This window comes from Candoia aspera, chromosome 14 (assembly GCF_035149785.1).
Source record: "Candoia aspera isolate rCanAsp1 chromosome 14, rCanAsp1.hap2, whole genome shotgun sequence".
Lineage (NCBI taxonomy): Eukaryota > Metazoa > Chordata > Lepidosauria > Squamata > Boidae > Candoia > Candoia aspera.
The window spans coordinates 10087705-10106483 of NC_086166.1; the positions used below are offsets into that span (position 1 = coordinate 10087705).

The 18779-nt window shown below is 41.9% G+C and overlaps 1 protein-coding gene across 1 annotated transcript in view; it reads right to left on the reverse strand.

Annotated features, from left to right (window-relative positions):
• Nucleotides 1-215: 215 nt before the first annotated feature.
• LOC134505399 (ankyrin repeat and fibronectin type-III domain-containing protein 1-like) overlaps nucleotides 216-18779 on the reverse strand; it is a 32154-nt gene continuing 13590 nt past the window's right edge. The window contains exons 8-18 of the mRNA XM_063315083.1: nucleotides 16196-16295; nucleotides 15889-16021; nucleotides 15253-15372; nucleotides 14535-14750; nucleotides 13234-13400; nucleotides 12659-12809; nucleotides 10557-10725; nucleotides 8968-9134; nucleotides 8408-8618; nucleotides 3251-3906; nucleotides 216-810 (exon numbers count right to left, since the gene is read on the reverse strand). Of these exons, the coding sequence (XP_063171153.1) occupies nucleotides 523-810; nucleotides 3251-3906; nucleotides 8408-8618; nucleotides 8968-9134; nucleotides 10557-10725; nucleotides 12659-12809; nucleotides 13234-13400; nucleotides 14535-14750; nucleotides 15253-15372; nucleotides 15889-16021; nucleotides 16196-16295 (2378 nt within the window). The 3' untranslated portion in view covers nucleotides 216-522. The remainder of the gene's footprint in view (nucleotides 811-3250; nucleotides 3907-8407; nucleotides 8619-8967; nucleotides 9135-10556; nucleotides 10726-12658; nucleotides 12810-13233; nucleotides 13401-14534; nucleotides 14751-15252; nucleotides 15373-15888; nucleotides 16022-16195; nucleotides 16296-18779) is intronic.

An 18779-nucleotide genomic window follows, 5' to 3' on the forward strand; every position in this document is an offset into this window, starting at 1 on the left:
AATTATGGGCAATTTCCTACTTCTCTAGGGACAATGAAACAGAAACAGATAACAGGACACAATTTGTGAGATTGCTAGTCCTTTCCCTCTCTCCGGGGGAACCTCTGAGCCCATTCCCAGCAAAATCATGGTAGCTTTTCTTTCAAGAATGCACCCCTTCCCTCTCTTCCACAATGTTTGGATTGAAAAAAATATATAATTACATATTGCTTCTTTATCCCTAACCAGCTCTTCTCTTTGCTGATCAAAATTTTAATTTCATCACCCCCGCCCCCACAAGGCTCCTGGATTTCACCCTCACTTATTGAGGTCATAACAACCAGGTCTTGTTGTCTCTTTGGTAAATAACACACACACACACACATACACACACACATACAAAAGCAACACACTGCCCAATATGCTTCTGGCCCATAATGTCTGGCACAAAAGTGTCTGTTCAGAAGGAAGCATTGGTGATGAGCTTTCTGCTCACTGGAAGTTGGATGGTCCTTATTTTTCTCCTTCTATTTCTCCTGCCTCTCATACAGTTGTTGCTGGGCCATATCGAAACAAGAGAGGGGACGTGTCTTTGATTCGGACATAGAATCTCCCACCGGGCCAGGTCTTTTGAAGTGAGAGGGGCAGGAAGTGGTTTGGAAGCCATTGTTCCACATCGTCTGATACAAACACTAATCCAAAGTGGCCCAGTTGTTCTTCGCTGTAGCAGAAAGTGTTTGCGTTTCCCAGGACTTTGCGCGAGACCTCGTTCGTCTCCTGGACCACCAGCTTCACCACATCTTCTGCCGACATCTTGCTCGTGAGGTGCAGCTGTGCAAAAAGAGAGGTAGGTGAGACAAAGAGGAAGGACAGACAAGAATGAGGCTATTTCCCAAGAAGCTGCCTTTCCCTGGATAATAAATTTATCAAATTAGAACCTCATTTTTTTCCCCAAATAGTCTCCTTTTGCAAAGGAATGACCAACAATGTCTAAGGCAGTGTTTCTCAACCATGGCACCTTTACGCTGTGTGGAATTCAACTACCAGAATTCTGGAAGTCCACACAGTGTAAAGTTGCCAAGGCTGAGAAACACTGGTCTAAGGTATTGCCAAGTATTGTCCCAGACTTGATCTGGAATTGTCCCACTCAAGGGGCTCAAGACTGAACACCCTTTGGACAAAGGTGAAGGGCAATTGAGAATGAGTGAGTGGATACAATCACCATTCATTTGGGCCCTGAAAGCCATTCTGGTTTTCCATTCATCTATTTCATCTATTTGCCCCCCCAAATAGCTTCCATGAAACTGGATAAAAACTGGCACGTCTTACAATATAAGAGAAATTTAGGGATTAGGAAGAGCTCATAGGATAACATACCCTTTCCCTTCTGGACTTCCGCTGTTAGAAATCAAGGTCTCTTTTTTTAAAATTTAGATAATACTTTCTTAATTTCTTTGAAGGCTCTCAGCCTAGAGAGATAGTATATAAAATAATTGGCGTAAAGAAATTATTTAAAATCTTCCTTCCAAAGATCTCGCTCCCCATTCCTGTCTCTAAACCTCTCAGTTCAATCGAGATGGTCTGGGAAAGCCAACCTGTTTTAATCAATCTCATTCCCCCATAGAATCAAAAGATAATCTCCCAGTTGTTATGGTTTCCTATTCCTTATTTGAAGTAATCACTAAGTCATGAATCTACAAAAGAATATAATAGAGACAATGCACAGGTATCTGGTAGAAGCCAGAATTATGTCAAAGGCATCATTTTTGTGATGACATCACAACACACATGCCATTTGGTCTCCTTGGGGATACCTAAATATCTAAAGTAAAGGTAAAGGTTTCCCTTGACATTAAGTCCAATCGTGTCGGACTCTAGGGGGCGGTGCTCATCTCCATTTCCAAGCCGAAGAGCCGGCGTTTGTCCGTAGACACTTCCTCCATGGTCATGTGGCCGGCATGACTAAATGGAATGCCGTTACCTGCCCGCCTAAGCGGTACCTATTGATCTACTCACATTTGCATGTTTTCAAACTGCTAGGTTGGCAGGAGCTGGGACTAGCAATGGGAGTTCACCCCGTCAAGAGGATTTGAACCTCCGACCTTCTGATCGGCAAGCCCAGCAGCTCAGCGGTTTAACCCACAGTGCCACCACGTCCCTTACCTATATCTACCTACCTACCTACCTACCTACACACACACACACACACACATATATATATGTACATACATACATACATACATCTACATCTACCTACATGAAATAGATGTATTTGTGGAGATAATGCAAAATAATGTATGCCTCCCCAGTAGACTGAAATTTTCACAATCACAAAAGTCCTTGCACTGATTATCTTGCACTGATTATCATATATTCATAATCAAAACAGCTATCATACTATGGCTATTGGTCCATAATTTGAACCAATACATTACTCCCATGCATGGGAGATTAACCATTTTATTTTATCTTCATCTTAACAAATTTCAGCTGCAAAAATATTCTTTTACCTTGTTGGCTACCATAGGAGATTCTGATGCATGGTGTCAGTTTCTGTCACCAGCCTAGCCTGGTTGAAAATCTGACTCCAGTTTATACATTGTGAAACTCATGGCTGAAGCATCAAAACAGAGATTAAGGAAGTCATAACCAAATTCACAATATTACAAATTATATTAAAATGTTACTGGGAATCTCAAGAACCGAACTTGACTGATAAGGAAGTAGTAATCATTTTCTTAAAGAGAAAATACAAAGAATTTTCAGCATGAGAATAGGTCACTAGATGATACTCTTAGCAAAACCAGGCAATGTTTCTTCTCAGAGAGCATCTATAGAGAGATTTTATACTGGGGTGGATGCACATCTAGTAATTATGCAACACAGCCCTCATTTCTCCAGAATGCTTTCCTGGGCTGTATGGTCTTCAGAGCAGGTGTCAGATCAAAAATCGGTCAAAAGATGTCCATTCTTACAATGTAGATTCTTGAATTCTCTCTCCAACACATTTTGCAAAGCAGAAACTGAAGTACATGGAGCTAAATCTAGATGTATTCTCAGACCGTGTATTGAAACTAAGAGAATTCTGTTCCCTCTGGCTTACTGATACTACATTACCTGTCCTGGGGAGGAGACCCAATGTTAAAAGGAACAGAAAGAGTGATAGGGGTGCTCAGACTTGGGAAAATCCGGTATTTTCCTGCAAGCATTTCCTTCATTCCCAATACTGCACCATTATGCTGATAAGGCAGAACCAGGAATTTAAGGGTACCTTAACACTTGTCTCTTTGGAGAGCCCCGTTTCATACTGAGCACACACATGTAAGATGAAAGAACCTGGCAGTCTGCCCCGGTTTGCTACATGTCCCAGTTCAGGTGCCTCCTGGAAGGTATGAGTCCACTCTACTGAACGTGTCCGAAATACAGCCCCAGAACTCTCTGCGTGCCAACCATGGCTGGAGCTGAAAACAGAACCTGTCCCAGATTGCACAGGGCCACAGTGGCCTGCAGTCCTGCTCTCTGTTGGTGAGCTGTCAACAGAGCCAGGGCAAGACTTCCTGGCCCCATGGCAGAAGGGCTTGGGGAAATCCAAACTGCTGGTACGGACACAGTAGGCCTGCCTTTTCTCCGTGACACGCAACAGCTCTATTTGCCGGCTAGGAAGCACAAAGTCGCTGTCATATTGCTCTGGGGAAGGCTGAGACTCCTTGGGAGGAATTGGGGGTGTCTTAAGCTCATGACTCTGCAGGACATCAGGGGCACTGTCCCTCAAAGGACGGGGATGTCTTCTCCTACAGCATTCTGGCCCTGAAGAAGAGTAAACGAGGTCAAGTTCTCGGGGACTCTGGGCACTGCTGGAGTCATAATCACTGTCAGTAGCTAAGAATACTTCTGAGGAGCCCTCCTCATCAGAGATTCCATGTGAATCTGCAAGAAGAAGATACAAAGGTTACTTCAGCCTCCCTGCCATTTTAAGGTACCTCCCAAGTACTTACTTGGAGAAGATATGAAAAGGAAAATCTAGGCCAGCCTTTCTCAACCTTCTGACCCTGGAGGAACCCTTGAAGTATTTTTCAGGACTTGGGGAAGGAACTCCTGCCCGTTCAGGCTCAAGATAGGCCAGAAGTTGCAACATTATGATATTCCTTTCATGGGTAGGCCTGTGTATATGCATTAACAGCGTTATTCAACTAAAAATAAAGAATGAAACTTACCTCTTTAAAGTGAAGCTGCCCAAATTTGAAATAATTTTTTAAATAAATCGTGATCTCCCAGGGAACCCCTAGTGACTTCTCGCAGAACCCTAGGGTTCCACAGAATTCTGGTTGAGAAACCCTGATCTAGGCATAGATGAGACATCTGCAATATGTACTAGCAAACACCCTTGGATGGAAGTAACTTGTGTTCGGAATACGAGAGTCATAAAGCTACCAGGAGAACTGGACCTCTTACTCTGTAGCTCAGTGTTTCTCAACCTTGGCAGCTTTAAGATATGTGGACTTCGACTCTCACAATTCTGCACATCTTAAAGTCGCCAAGGTTGAGAAACAGTACTCTAACTGGTTCTTAAAACTCTCAAATCATCCCAGAAAAATCTTCTCTCTCCTCCCTTTATTTGATTCCAAAAAAAGATCCTTTCCCAAACATAGGTTTTCAAAATACTTCATAATAAGCATCTCCAAGGAGTGTGAGAGTCCTTCAGCCCAACAATAGAGCCCTTTTCTAAGTTAGCCAGTTAGCCTTGCTCACTCTCCTAATCCTTTCCTGCATGTTGCTTCTTCCTGACTTCCAATTTTCATTATTTTGAATTCTTGTTTAGCCAGAATGTCCAAGGAAACTCACAGTCCTATAGACTCTTCTCTCCACATCTGTAGCCAAGAAAAACTTACAGATGAAGTTCTAAAGAACCTAAAAGAACTCCATTAGCTATTAGTGCCCACTGCAGATTTGCTCAAGGACAACCTTGAGGGATCAGTGATTCAGTCATCTGGAAGGAAAAGACAAATCCCTGATCTGTTGTAGGGACCAAAGAAGACCCTTTTTTTCTTTTACTCCAAAAGAGACAATATTTGCCTTCTACTTCTTCTAGCCACTCTCTATATCATTGATTCTCACTTTCACGCAAGTCAGCCATGCCATCTAGAGCAATGTGCTGGTCCAAACATACAATTCTTGCTACTCATAATTTGCAGTGGCCTCTTTCTTTCTTTTGGGTCCCTCCTGATTTTGTTGTCTTCTAATTGCTTTCTTTTGAAACACTAATTCCATCTGAAGGCTATCACCTTGCCAAAAATTTTATTGAAAAAATATACTTGGCAGTTTTTGCTGATTCTCCACTGCTTGTCCTTCATTTCTATGCTTCAGTTTTTGTCACAGTGCACCATGACTTAAAGATCCTTGACAAGTATTGCTCAAAGAGTTTTGCACAATTTGGGGGGGGGGTACTTCAAGTCATTCTTGACTCTTGACAATCTGTATGATTAGATCCATGGATGTGTAGTCTTTGTGTCTTCTACATTTGTCATAATATCACCTGGGAATTACCTGGTCAAGCGATAGGATGTAACACTGTAAATATCCTGTGATACCTTCTCCAACAAAGTTCTTAAGTGACCCTGAAGATCAAATTTACAACATTCTGGATTCAATCCAAGTCCTAGAGTTCTGATGGCCCTAATTTTTGTCTGAAGTTCCTCATTGGCACATTTCATTTATTTTTATGAAACATTTGAAGAGGCTACAGTATATCAACAAACAAGACGAACAAACAAAAGGATAAAAGAATAACATGCAAATGAATAAACTAGAGATTTACAAATGTCATGGAAGTTTTAGTTTTCCAATACATTATCAGTAAACTAGGAGTGACTGAATATATTGTATCAGTTGTGTTAAGCTCTAAACAAAGCAGGACTATGAATAACTATGATCAAAAATGGTATAGTTCACCAAGTGAGATTATAAACTACAATACATTCTATCCATATTAATGAAAGTTGGTTCTGATTTGAGAATCCTGTAAAGTTGTAATATAGACTCCAAGTATAGAAGAACCCAGATTTTGGATGTGGTACAAACCCATGTGTTACTAGCACAGTTTAAAGGAATTAGGAATCAACCATGCAGCATTATTACCAGTCTCTGGTTTCCAACTTTGATATGTATTGAATCCTCCTTATTTTTTTATTAGTTAAATTTATACAGCCACTCATCTCAAATTAATGACTCTAGGCTCCTTGTCCTGCTCAATTCTAACACTGTTTAGTGTTGCTTTCCAACTGTGTTTGCCTCAAGCCTGTTTTTATCTCATGTAATCTAGCAACAGACTCCCATTTTTCTGAACAAGGTAGGTGTGCAGTAAAGATTATAATCTACCTGCTATTACTAAAAGTATTTGGCAACAGGCTCAAGATCATTTCTAAGATGGGAAAGCTGATTCCAACAGTCTTTAAAGTCGTAGAGCCAAGATATCTGCAAAGGTTCATTATGGTGAAGGAGTTGTCTTATGAAAACACTGAGAGATAGTTCAGTCTCGATAACAAAATTAGTGGTGGGACTTCCATCTTTCCATTCTGTGTGAGAAGAAACAATGGAAACTAATTTTACAGGAAAGGGTCAGAAAAGAAACATCTAAGGAAAGCATCAGCAAATGCACTTCTTGCATTTCAAAATGGTGAACATCTTTTAAATGATTGCAATCCAAAAGCCCATTAGTTTGCTATCATTTAAGAGCACAGAGACATCAACCATAGGTAATGATCTATACTCAGGATCTACTGTATATTTATGGCTTGGGGTGCCTCAGATTATGAACTTGGTCGAGTAGTCCACTATTTTATTTTCTCTTTCATGCTTCCTAGTGTTCCCCTCCTATCACTTTTTGACTCTGTAGTATTTGTGGCCCAATTCAGTCTCTTTGTATCTGTAACCACCATAGACCTATTAATAATGGGGTGGGAGATTATCTGCATTATATTGTGTGTCGCTTCTCCTCTCTCTAGACCCAGGACATGAAAAGTTAGTGCTAGTTTTCCATCCTAAGAATTAAGAATAGCTCTGCTGGATCAAGCCAAGACCCATCTAGTCATAGAATCATAAGATTGGAAGTGACCTTGGAGGTCTTCTCGTGTAACCGCCTGCCGAGGTCAGGAATCCTCAGACCATCCCAGACAAATGGCTGTCCAACCTTTGTTTGAAAATCATCTGTGATGGAGCACTGATGACTCCAGGAGGGAGGCTGTTCCACTACTTAGTAGCTCTCTCAGTCAGGAAATTCCTCCTTATTTCAAGTTTGGATCTCTAGGGCTTCCACCCACTGGAAGTGCCTACCATTTGTCTCTCAAAGTAGCCAACCAGATGTCATTGGGATGCTTGCAAGCAGAAGATACAGAGTTCTACTCCTTTCCCACTGTACTTTCCTTGCAATTATTATTTGGAGGTATGCTGCCCCCAACCCAGAGGTAGCACTGAGTCTCCAAGACCATCCAGCCCTGGACAGACCTGCCCTTTTTGAATGCCTTCTACTTCTTTTTAAGGCCACTCCTCATGCCATCCAGTAATGAGCTGCACAGATTAATTATGGGTTATATATTGAAGTACTGTCTTTTGTTTCCTTCCAGGCTACATCAATGGATGATCCCAAGTCCTCTTGTGGTGAGAAACAGAGAAAACCATCTCCCATCCACTTTCTCCATGCCATACCTGATTTTATATAGTTCTGTCCTACTGTAACCAGGCATATTTCACTGCCATTACACATCTCCCTATAGGACCCTCCCTAGATTCTGGAAAGTAAAAGTAAAGGAAGGGAAGAATACTTTCAGTCTTGCAAGACTGTTGTTAGCCCTTCAAGGTACTCCAGACAAGAAGCATAAACCATGAGTACTAACACTACCTTTATTGTAAGGTTACAGTAAAAGAATCTTGCAAGTCTGAAAGCACCTCTCCCCTCTCTTACTTTTACTTCCCAGAAAAATAGGAAGGTCCTTTCTGAGACGCCTTCTCCACTCCATCCCTCCTTTGGTCTCAGGTTTTGTCTACCAGTCCATTGTCTAGGCTGCAGATCTTCCTCCTGTCTCCCAAGGTTCTTCTCACAGACCATCACATACACTCCAAGAGAGAGAATGACTGATGTCTTCCACTGGATAGAAGGAATTTTATTCCTATGCTCTGTTGCTTTGTTGGTTCCAAATGTGAAAAACTGAACACCAAATATGTTTGTTTACCAAGCCTGTGTAAGCATTGGAATAAGCCATGAAAGCCTCTGAGATGTTCAAACAGTGGGTAGGAAGGTAAGAAAGCAACATGGCAAAGAGCTAATAGAGATCCTGCAAGCTGAATACCCAATTTTAGGGCAGAAGACACCCACTAGGAGGGATCTGATTGGTAGCCACAGAAGGTTTCCTGAAAAAACATAATAAACACTCACCAGAGTTGAGCTTACGGCTCATTTCAGGAGATGGGGTTGGCGATGGAAGGAAGTCTAAATGAGAAGAGGTTGACTGGGTTTTCTCCTTTTGTGCCATGCTAGATTCTTTGATGAACCATACAAGTGGCAGGCCACAAGACGGTTGCTTGTACCGGGCATGTTGCAACGCGTCCATCATCCAACGCATTTCTCGCCAAATCTCCTCCATTTGCTGCCCACGGGAAAGCAACCAAAAGATTCAGACATATATTTCAGAGACCTTGCAGACCACCCATCTATCATACCTTGTCTAACATAGGTTTCTGGTAGAACCCACAAAGACGTCAAAATGCACCATCACCCCAAAGCCAAAGGAGAAGTCGCAATGCATCATACGCTCCATAAAGGAGGAATTTGCGGCATGTGGTAAAGCCCAACCATTATGTTGGGATGCAAACTGGTAACAAGAGCAAAATTGTATTAATGCTGCCTAGGTTCTATAAACACAACTATGACTTACAGCTGAGCCAGTGGTTAAATAAGTATCTGTTCCACATTTTCTGTCCCTCTTTACTCCATACCTGCATATAATCCTGGACTTGCTGGTGCCGCTGTTTGGCAGTAGTTAGTTCCGAGTCTGAGAAGGCCTCCCTGAGGCTCTGTTGAGAGAGGAGCGATTCTAGCTCCAAGAATGAAGATACTTGGCAATACTGGCTAATGAACTCATGGTCATAAGTGAAGAAGTGAACTAGAAAACAAAGGGAAGGAAGGGCATCAGATGTCATATAGAAAAGCATCAAAGAAGCAGAAGCCGATTCTTGCATTGGTTCAAGAAAGGGTACTCCTATGGCGAGACTTTTGATCCCTATTTTAAGTGGCCTTTGCTGATGGGAAAAGTATTTATTGGTAATCTCAAAACTTCAGCATCTATAGCTTTGTACCTTATTCTTTTTTCCTGGATCCTTTTTCTTGATTCAACAAACTACACACATTCATACAAACTATGAAGGGCATGCTTCAGAGCCAGAAGAAATCAACCTGAGTCAATTGTAAAAAACTGATTGCAGCGTACTCTATTGAATCTTGCACCATCACATGAGATGGCATGGGAAAATGTCCTTTTTCTAGGGAAGGCGAGAAAGGAAGCACAGTAATCTCACATAGGAAAGCATAAGACCAAAAAAAAAAAGATTTAAAAAATAGAAAGCATAAGAAAACAAAGAATAATATAATGGCGTCTTGAAGGACTGCGACTTAACTGGATATCTTTTCGACTGAATGCCTGAAAAACAGAACTGCGCAGGTTCCCGCAGGTTCAAAATCAGGTGGGAAATGTTGGAATGTACGATAACTCAAAACGACGACTGATGCAGCACACGCTGCAGTTATTACAGGCTTTATTGTACACACATGGACATCTTTCTGACACCATCTCAATTCACAGCCGATGGAGAACATCACAACGCAATAAATCTTATTTTCTATTTATTTTATTATTAAATTTATACACCGACCATCTCACCATAAAAGTGACTCTGGACTCTTATGCAGGCACAGCATCAGAGTTTCAGATGCTTAATTTAGAGTTCCCCTCTCAGTCGTTCTTGAAATTGGAAAGTGAAAATATACTATCGGGAGGGTGGGGGACAATAAATTCTAATGCAGGAAATTTTCTCAGGAGTTGAATGTCAGTTTTGTTTTTCTGCTACACCTTCCATCTTTAACTCTCTCCACCCATGTCTGATGAACAGCCAGGAACGTCACTTTTGAAATTAGCCTGAGGATTGGAAGTTGCCTTCTCGCTGAAGGGAATCATCCTTTTTAAACCCCTTTAAAAATATTTGAGAGCCAGTTTGGTGAAGTGGCTAAGGCACCAGGCTAGAAACCGGGAGACCGGGAGTTCTAGTCCCACCTTGGGCACGAAGCCAGCTGGGTGACCTTGGGCCAGTCCCTCTCTCTCAGCCCAAGGAAGGAAGCAATGGCAAACCACTTCTGAAAAACCTTGCCAAGAAAACTGCAGGGATTTGTCCAGGCAGCCTCCAAGAATCGGACATGATTGAACAGATTGAAAAAAAAAATTGGGCTCAAGGGTGAAGGACAGTAGTTTCTGTGAAGGAGCAAGAAGCATAAAACGACAAGGAATGAAGTCTTTCTGTGCAACATTCCTCACCTAGCTCGAAGATCTGAAGAGGAAGGGTGAGAAAGCCAGACCGAGGGGTGTAAGGGTTGTTCTGGCCAGGGGCAGTACACACGTCATCTGAGGGGGGAAGAAGCAGAAGAAAGGAGACCCGTTCTCCAAAATCCAGAACTTCCTGACTGTACAGGCGGAAATCTTTGGCCTGAAGAATTCAAACATGGAAAAGCAATGTTTTATTGATGTGATGAAGCCACTTATAGCTTTACACTGTAACTGCCTTTGTCCAAGCTTCCAAATGAAGATGTATTAACTTTACAGAGAAACCGAGAGGGGATTTCTTGGTATAGCGCCAACAATCGCAATCGCCATATTTATTTTATTCAGTATTGCATTCATACACTACCTCTTCTTTGAAAATTCAAAATGGGGCACATGGTGGATCTCTCCTCCAATATTGTCCTCACAACAACTCTGTGATGCTAGGATGTTGGCCCAAACTTATCCAATAACTATGTGGCCAAGTGAGGATCTGAATCTGAATTTCCCAAGTCCATGTTTGATCCATTAATCAACAGTGGTTGAGGAAAGAGGCTTAGAGGCATGATACAGCATAACGTTCTTTTTTACATAAGAATCTAGCTTGTAGAATGAAGGCTGTGGAATCAGATGGCTTTGCTTCATCTAATTCCCACCCAAATGGCAAAATCAATATTGTTGAATCCACTCTTGTGGGGGTCTTAGATTGAGATGGTTTATAGTGACTGGAATGTCTTGGAAAGATCTTTTGAACTTTCCTGCTGTTACATAGACTTCTCACTAGGCTCTGACAAATAATATAGAATACGAATGCACTTTACTCAGTGTAGGAAGCAAAGGAACTTGAGCATTTGCATGCCAGCAGAAGCTAATATTTTGATGGCTGCTTCCAATGTGTATTCAAATTCTCCATGAATTAGTTGGATTGAAGAAGATCCAAATATTATGAACATTTAGGGTCATTTAATATTTACAAAAATTAAAATAAAATCCCTCCAACGATATGTTTTGCAGATTTCTATTGTTTGAGCCTGACAAGTAAACAAAGGATACATCTGAATTAGTTAATATTTGTAAAGCTGATCTGCTTTAGAAGTAGGACTTTATCACCATTCAGACTACAGATGTGAATCTTAGAAGTATAAGGAGCTGTCCAATGCACTTGCCACCAGCCATCTGCCTCCCCTGGTGCAGTGTCTTTGGTCATGTAGGTGCTTCTAAAGTTGGTTGTGAATTGAATGCTAAGGCCTGGTGGGAGGCTGTGAGCAGATCTGGCTGAATTAATATTTTAAGTTTCCCCAAGATTGAGAATGTGCCTTATTGGCATTTCCAGTCATGGGGATATATAGATGTATATTTATTTATTTATTTGATTTATGTCCCTCATGCAGAGATCTCATGGAGGGTGCTTACAAGTGGGTTATTGTCCCCATGAGAACCATTTAAACTCTTTTATACATTGGTTAATTGGATTATTTTTAAATGCACCCAAATCAGGCCACTTATATCATTGCATAAACAAGATTTACTTGAGCAAGACTGGTTCCACTGTGGCTTTGAAAAGAATCTGCATCAAAACTGCAAAGATGTCAGTGTTGGGCTCAACTGGGGTTACATAATTGCTACTCCAAAAGAACTTTGTCAGTGGCCTAAACTTCATTTTTGTGAATTGTAAGAGTAAGATAGGGACGCGGTGGCACTGCAGGTTAAACCGCTGAGCTGCTGAGCTTGCCGATCGGAAGGTCGGCGGTTTGAATCCGCGTGACGGGGTGAGCTCCTGTTGCTAGTCCCAGCTCCTGCCAACCTAGCAGTTTGAAAACATGCCAATGTGAGTAGATTAATAGGTACCGCTTCAGCGGGCAGGTAACCGCGTTCCGTGTAGTCATGCCGGCCACATGACCACGGAAGTGTCTTCGGACAAACGCCGGCTCTTCGGCTTTGAAATGGAGATGAGCACCGCCCCCTAGAGTCGGACACAACTGGACTTAATGTCAAGGGAAACTATATATAAGAGTAAGATGGTACCAGTTCAAATATGCTACAAAATCCACAGTACCTTTCTCCTTAGCCCCATAACATGGTTCCCACCTAGGATCTACCTCATGCAGTGGGATGTTGACCAGTTGCATCAACTCTCTGATTGCCCCTTGGAGCTCCTGAAGAAAACGCTGCTGTGAAGTTTCCAGTTCTTGCTCAGTGGGAATGGGTTCTTCCACGCTGGCCAGGTTCTGCAGCCATTCCCATTCCGCTCTTGAAAATGGGCAAACAGATTAATGCAGAGAAGAAATCAGTGAAGTAAATATCTCAATATCCACCACAGACAATTTGATACAAATGATTGGCCTTCTAGAGAAGGTATTTTCATACTTCTGGCTGCAGACTACCCTTTTGCTTAACTAGTGCAATTGATAGTCTATTCTATTAACTGTATATTTCACACTGTATATGCAGTTCATGACCTGACTGTATCTGGTTTTAACCTTTCCAGTCTAATCTGCAGGCAAACTGTCAGTTCAGCGTATTATTTTGTCGTGGGCCTCTCTCCTCCATTTGCATTTTTTTGTCAAGAGATGAGCCTGCAAAAATTCTCAACTCACCCTAATCTCCTAACAGGTGTAGAATTGTAATTTGCAATGGTTGCCAGTAAAGATTAGGTCTCATTCAAAAGCCCTACCTAGATATGTTTGAATTGCTCCGTATTTTCACATGACATAAGATGTTGGGCAATTGTTCAGGCACCAATACTCGGATCTGGTCAACTGCACTGCAGAGCTTCAGGTAACCCAGATAAAGACCAGGGAGAAGAGCCTGGCTGCTTCTCTGGTGGTAAGCCAACTTGTCCTAAAAATAAATAAGAAATGGCCATTGAGATGGCAGCCTTTTCTCCCCAGTAAAGCTTGCTGAAAACATTCAATGAAATCCAAGAAAGAGGGGGGAAATGTAACAGGAAGGTTAAAGTTACTATCAGCTGCTTTAAGAGAGTCTAATCCAGAGTTAAAAGACAGGAAGTTAGATTAGAGGCAGATAAAACTGAACAATTTGTGTGGCTTGAATTAAAAGTTGAGCTGAGCTATTTTGTCTGCAGTTTCCAGGTTCCAACCAGCATCCAAAGTCCTCAGAGACAGACTGGTAAGGCTAGGAGGCACCGGGAACATTACAGAGGAGAGTGTTGTTGTGAGAAACGGCCAGACTGGTGCTGCAATCTGGAGGAACAGAGACAGCGTTGAACTAGCCCTTTAGCAGTTTGGCCTTTGCTAATCCTAGCAACAGCTTTGAATAAACACTTTCATCAGCCCCTTGTACAGGTGCTCGAGTGCCTTTTGTTGCTGGAGACACTTAGCCAAGCAAAAGGAAGTGGAAGGAGAGAGGAACATCCAGAGGGGTCAGGAAGAGAAGGAATTGCTAGGCATTCATAGAAAGGATTCTTGGCTAAGACCTGCTCAAAGCATTGGGAAAACAACTGTGACCGGAAGCAGAGACAGCAAATGTCTCAACAATAATTAACTGAATCCCCGATGGAAATGTCGACAACTGGAAACCCATTCTTTTGTTTCTGCAGAGTGCCACATACCATGTGTAAGTAAGCAACAAAGGACATAATGCTGCAGACCACAATGCTGTCTTAACTAAATTGGCAGACACTCTGTTTCCTGCCTAAAGAGAGCTTAATAGGAGCCAAGTTTCAAAAGGGCTTAGCCCCTAAATGTATTTTTAATGTCGGGATTTTGTCCTGAACAATGAATAGCATCTAAATATAAGACTGTTGAATTCTGTCAGGCTGCTGGTCTTTTCTAATTGGACTAAAGCATCTTACCAAAATCCAGGCTAGAGGTCTCCTCTAGCCCATCTAGCAGAGATCGCCCACCTCTATGACTTCCTCTGTGCAAATCATTGGTCCTGCCATTAAAAAGCAACTTTTCCTCAATAATTCAGGGAGAGCCTTGTCTTCTATATGAAGAAGCCACAATCCGTTACCTGCATCGTCATGAGCAGGACATCCAGAGCTGTAGGTTCTTCTGGAGAAGAGATGGACTTGCGGCTTGTCTGCAGCTTTGAGAGAGGGACCCAGCGAACACTTTCAAAGGTCTGATTGGTCTTCACTTCTTTTAGGGTTACAACCAAAATGTTGCCTTGCTTGTCCTTGATGGGCTCAAAAAAGACCTGTCCCAGGTCTTGGATTCCTAGCAGACCCTACATGGCAACCGAGAGAGGCAACAGACTCAGATATCTTCTAGAAGATATCTCCTAGGCATATCTTCTACAGGTACGCAGGCATGAAATACAGTTTCATATCTAAGTGGAAATTCACTTTCTCCTTTGTAAGAAAACAACACAATTCTTTACTATTCATTGCACTGATTAATTAATTAAATATTAGGGATCCAATGTTTAAGATACTTATGTCCATAATTATGCCCAATAATGCAAAGGTATTACCTCCTTTGCAAAGTATGGTCTGGGAGTGAAACATATTTGAATAATACCTTAAGATTTATAGAATCTCACATCCACTTCCTGGGTAACTCAGGTACCAAGATCTTTGATCCATCTAGCCGAAGGGATCTCTGGCCTGAATACTCACCATTAAGGCCATCACGGGAGGAACTTCTCAGCAGATGTTTGTATGAATTATGGGCTGGATGGGTGGTGTCCTAAAATTGGAACTGTTTTATCTGGAAGATGCTATTTTTACCTGCATCTGTGAGATGGCCAGCAGCATCTTGAAGCGTGTTTGGAGAACACAGGAACAGGAAGACTGGGAGACGGTAACGCACTGACGCAGCCACAAGATTTCATCCCACATGCATGACACCTAAAACAAGCATAGCAATGGGTTTGCACAAGTCATGCTAAGATTCCCAGGCTCTTCCCCAGTATGAGGTCTGTCATGAAGCAAGATCAGCTCTTGAACATCTCTTTTTTTCTGCAAAAAAGTAGCTTTCTAAAAAGCCATATAAATAGGAAGATCTAAATGGGCGTATTTCAGCGGACTTCACTTCACATAAGCGAGTGCTCTTCCATCACAAATGTCTTCAATAACAGCAAATTAAAACATCCTAAAACAGTCGTCTTCTTCTGTACCTCATTAGACCAGGTTAACAGCCTTAATTGTTGTATGGAGCTACTTTAGGTTAACAGTGCCTAAGGCAAGGGTGAGGGTGATGATATTTCATGTCTCCAGATGTTAATTTAAGCAGGAAAGTCTGGTTCCAAACACAGATAGATCTAAAAACAGAGGCTTCCACATTTTCACTACTGTAGGAGGCTTTGCCATAAAGGACTTACTGATCATGGCACACATTCTAAAATCGCTAAAAACAAGTGTCACCTTGGTGAACCAGAGGAAGTCCTGCATAAGTAAGCAGGAATAGGTGTCATCCATCTCTACCACAGGGATCTGGTCTTCAGGGGTCACCAGGATATTGTCATCCTTGTAGAATATGGAAGCGAGATACAGGCCCCTGGGAAGAGAGACAATATTTTGAGAAGGATGCTCTCACTGTCGGTAATGGAGGGGCACCTTTCCCCATCCTACCCCTTTCTTCCTGGAGTGTCTGGGAAATACTAAAGTCAAAGACTCAATAGAAAATTCAACAGCCATGGGAGTAGGTGCACAGACCCACCCGCCTTCTTACCTTTTCAGTGTCTTTAAAAATTTGCTGCCAGGATGGAAGAGATACTTTAGACTTTTGGAGACGGAGTGTTTTCTGCTCTGCGGTTGATTCTTACAGGGCTCTGAAAATCAAGGAGAACATGCAGACACTATTAGATATACAACCACTATTGCTTCCCCCCCCCCTTAATTCTGGCTATACAAAATGTGCAGGGCCTGCAGGAAATAGGCTGACCATATTTCCTTGAGACAAAAACGGGAGATTGGGATGGCAAAATGGGGCAGGGCTGGGTGAGGGGCTGGATCAGCAGGCAGGAACTTCTCCGGTTTTCTCGGGCTGGGAATCTTCGGATTCCTTCATTTGCGAGAGGCAAGGCTGAGCTGGAGAGTCTAGGGAACGGTTGTCCCCGACAAGCCGTTCCTCCTCTGGCTGTGCTTTTACGTTCTTTTCTTCATGCCATTTCAAGGCAGGAGCCAGTCGGCTTGCCCTTTGATCACCGCCTATCCGCTGATCCTGTTTTTTTCTTTTTAAGTTTCCCGCCGGGTTGAGCTCTGCGGCTTTTTCCCCACCGTTTCTGCTGAGCTCCCCCTCCTTCCACTCAAAGTCAGACTGCCTTCTGACAGGTTCGCGGGAACTTTCAAATTTTTAAGTAAGGTTTTTAAGAAAATGGGACAAAATGGACATTTATGTTAAAACGATGGGACAGTCTGGAAATGTTAAAAAAATGGCACTGTCCTGTTCAAAACGGGACATATGGTCAGCCTTGCAGGAAACCAAGTCAGCATAAGATACAGAAGACATACAGGAAGTATTTCAAGTGACCCCAATAAAGATTTTTTAGTATATTCAGAGTAGCTGATTATTTCTCTTTAGCTATAGACATGGCTAGTGGGTTAAAACCAAGATCTGAAATTCATTCCTTGTTCCCCTCTCTATTATGGACTTCTGCCATAGAAGTCCATGGTAGCCTTCAATCAAATAAACTCTGCACTTACTATCTGGTGATGACTTCTTAGCATCTTCTCACTTTAACCTTTTTTTTTGTTACTTTCTTTTCAGCTCTTCTAACATCTGCATTTCTTCCATACCGCCATTCTGCAGAAATCTTGTTGTTTTTCAGCTTAGTTTGTTTGCCCCCTCTGCTACTTATGGATCTCCTTCCATTTTCTAACATTATTTCTACAGCCAACTTTTCCGCTTTGGAAAGGAACATTTGTGAGCTAACAGACAAGTGACAACCAGTTTTGAGCACATTACTTATATCTTTAAGATAAGAATAGTAAAGAATAATTTAAAATGATGTATATTACTTTAATTGTACACTACATTTCTTATTGCAGTCATCTTAATAACCCTGTGAGGGATATCATAATTATTCTAATTTAAAGCAGCAGAAAATTAAAAGATATGGAAACTTGGTCTCACTGGTTCCAAATGAAATTCAGAGGAAAGGGAAAAAAAATAGTAGCTGGATCTGCACTTTTTAGATTTAATCTATTCTGTCTATTTGGCCAAGCTGTTCTTGACGTCGCACCAGTAAGTCATTAAGGTTTGATCCCACACTTCCCAAAAAGTCACCTTGTTGGCTGTGATAATCAGTTTTCCCCATTCTTGTGTTTTATTCTTCTCCTTTTCCAATGATTCCTTTAACAACTGTGACTGTGTAAAATGTTAAGCATGTCTGGAAAATGCCACAAGCTGCCAGGATGGCTCATCAGTAAAAGTGCTTTTTCATGCCCGCTGCTTTGCTACCTGAACACTTTGGAAACAACTGCTCACAATTGGTTTTAAATGTACTTTTGTCATCTAAACAGTACCTCTGGACATGATTAACTAGAAAGCACCCCATAAATAAACCTACAATAAACCACAGAAATGCCCTGTGACTGGCTGTATCTGGAAGTAGTTTGCAGATGTCAGCCCCACTAGTTGGACCAGGCCAGAAAATCATCTCCACAGGAAGACTATAACTACTTTTACTAAACTGGCTATAATAACAGAATCTCACAAACTTGATTGTGCTTTACTTCCACTTCTTGGTGAATCAAAGAAGTGCTTGCCTGAAGTGCTTCTGAATATTGTTTCCCAGGACTTAAAAGAATGTTTCAGCCCCCTTTGTCAAGATACCAGGTCCTGCATATTTCCATCAAGGCAATCTCCCTTTTTCTCTACAGCAGATGACATATTACATTTAAGACAGTATTTCCCAACCTTGTCAACTTCTACATGTTTGGACTTCAACTCCCAGAATTTTCAGCAATGGCCACAATGGCTGGGGAATTTGGGGAGCAGAAGTCCACAGATCTGGAAGTGGCCAAGGAGGGGAAGCCACTGGCTTAAACCAACCAACAAAAGCTGTTCTCTGGGTGGGAGCAGAGCCAATGGTGTGAATGAGGATGTTCAGTGATAAACAATATTTATAGCTTACGTCATCCAAACATATGCATTTTGGCAAATGTTGGTCAATGGACTGTCCTAACCATTTCACCTTAAAAGGAGTTCTTGTTTTCCCACTTTAGTGTTTTGGCTCTGATCGAAATGTATTTTATTGTAGACTCAGGTATAGACAGTTGAAAGAAAAAGAGGCTTCGGCATGCTAGGAACT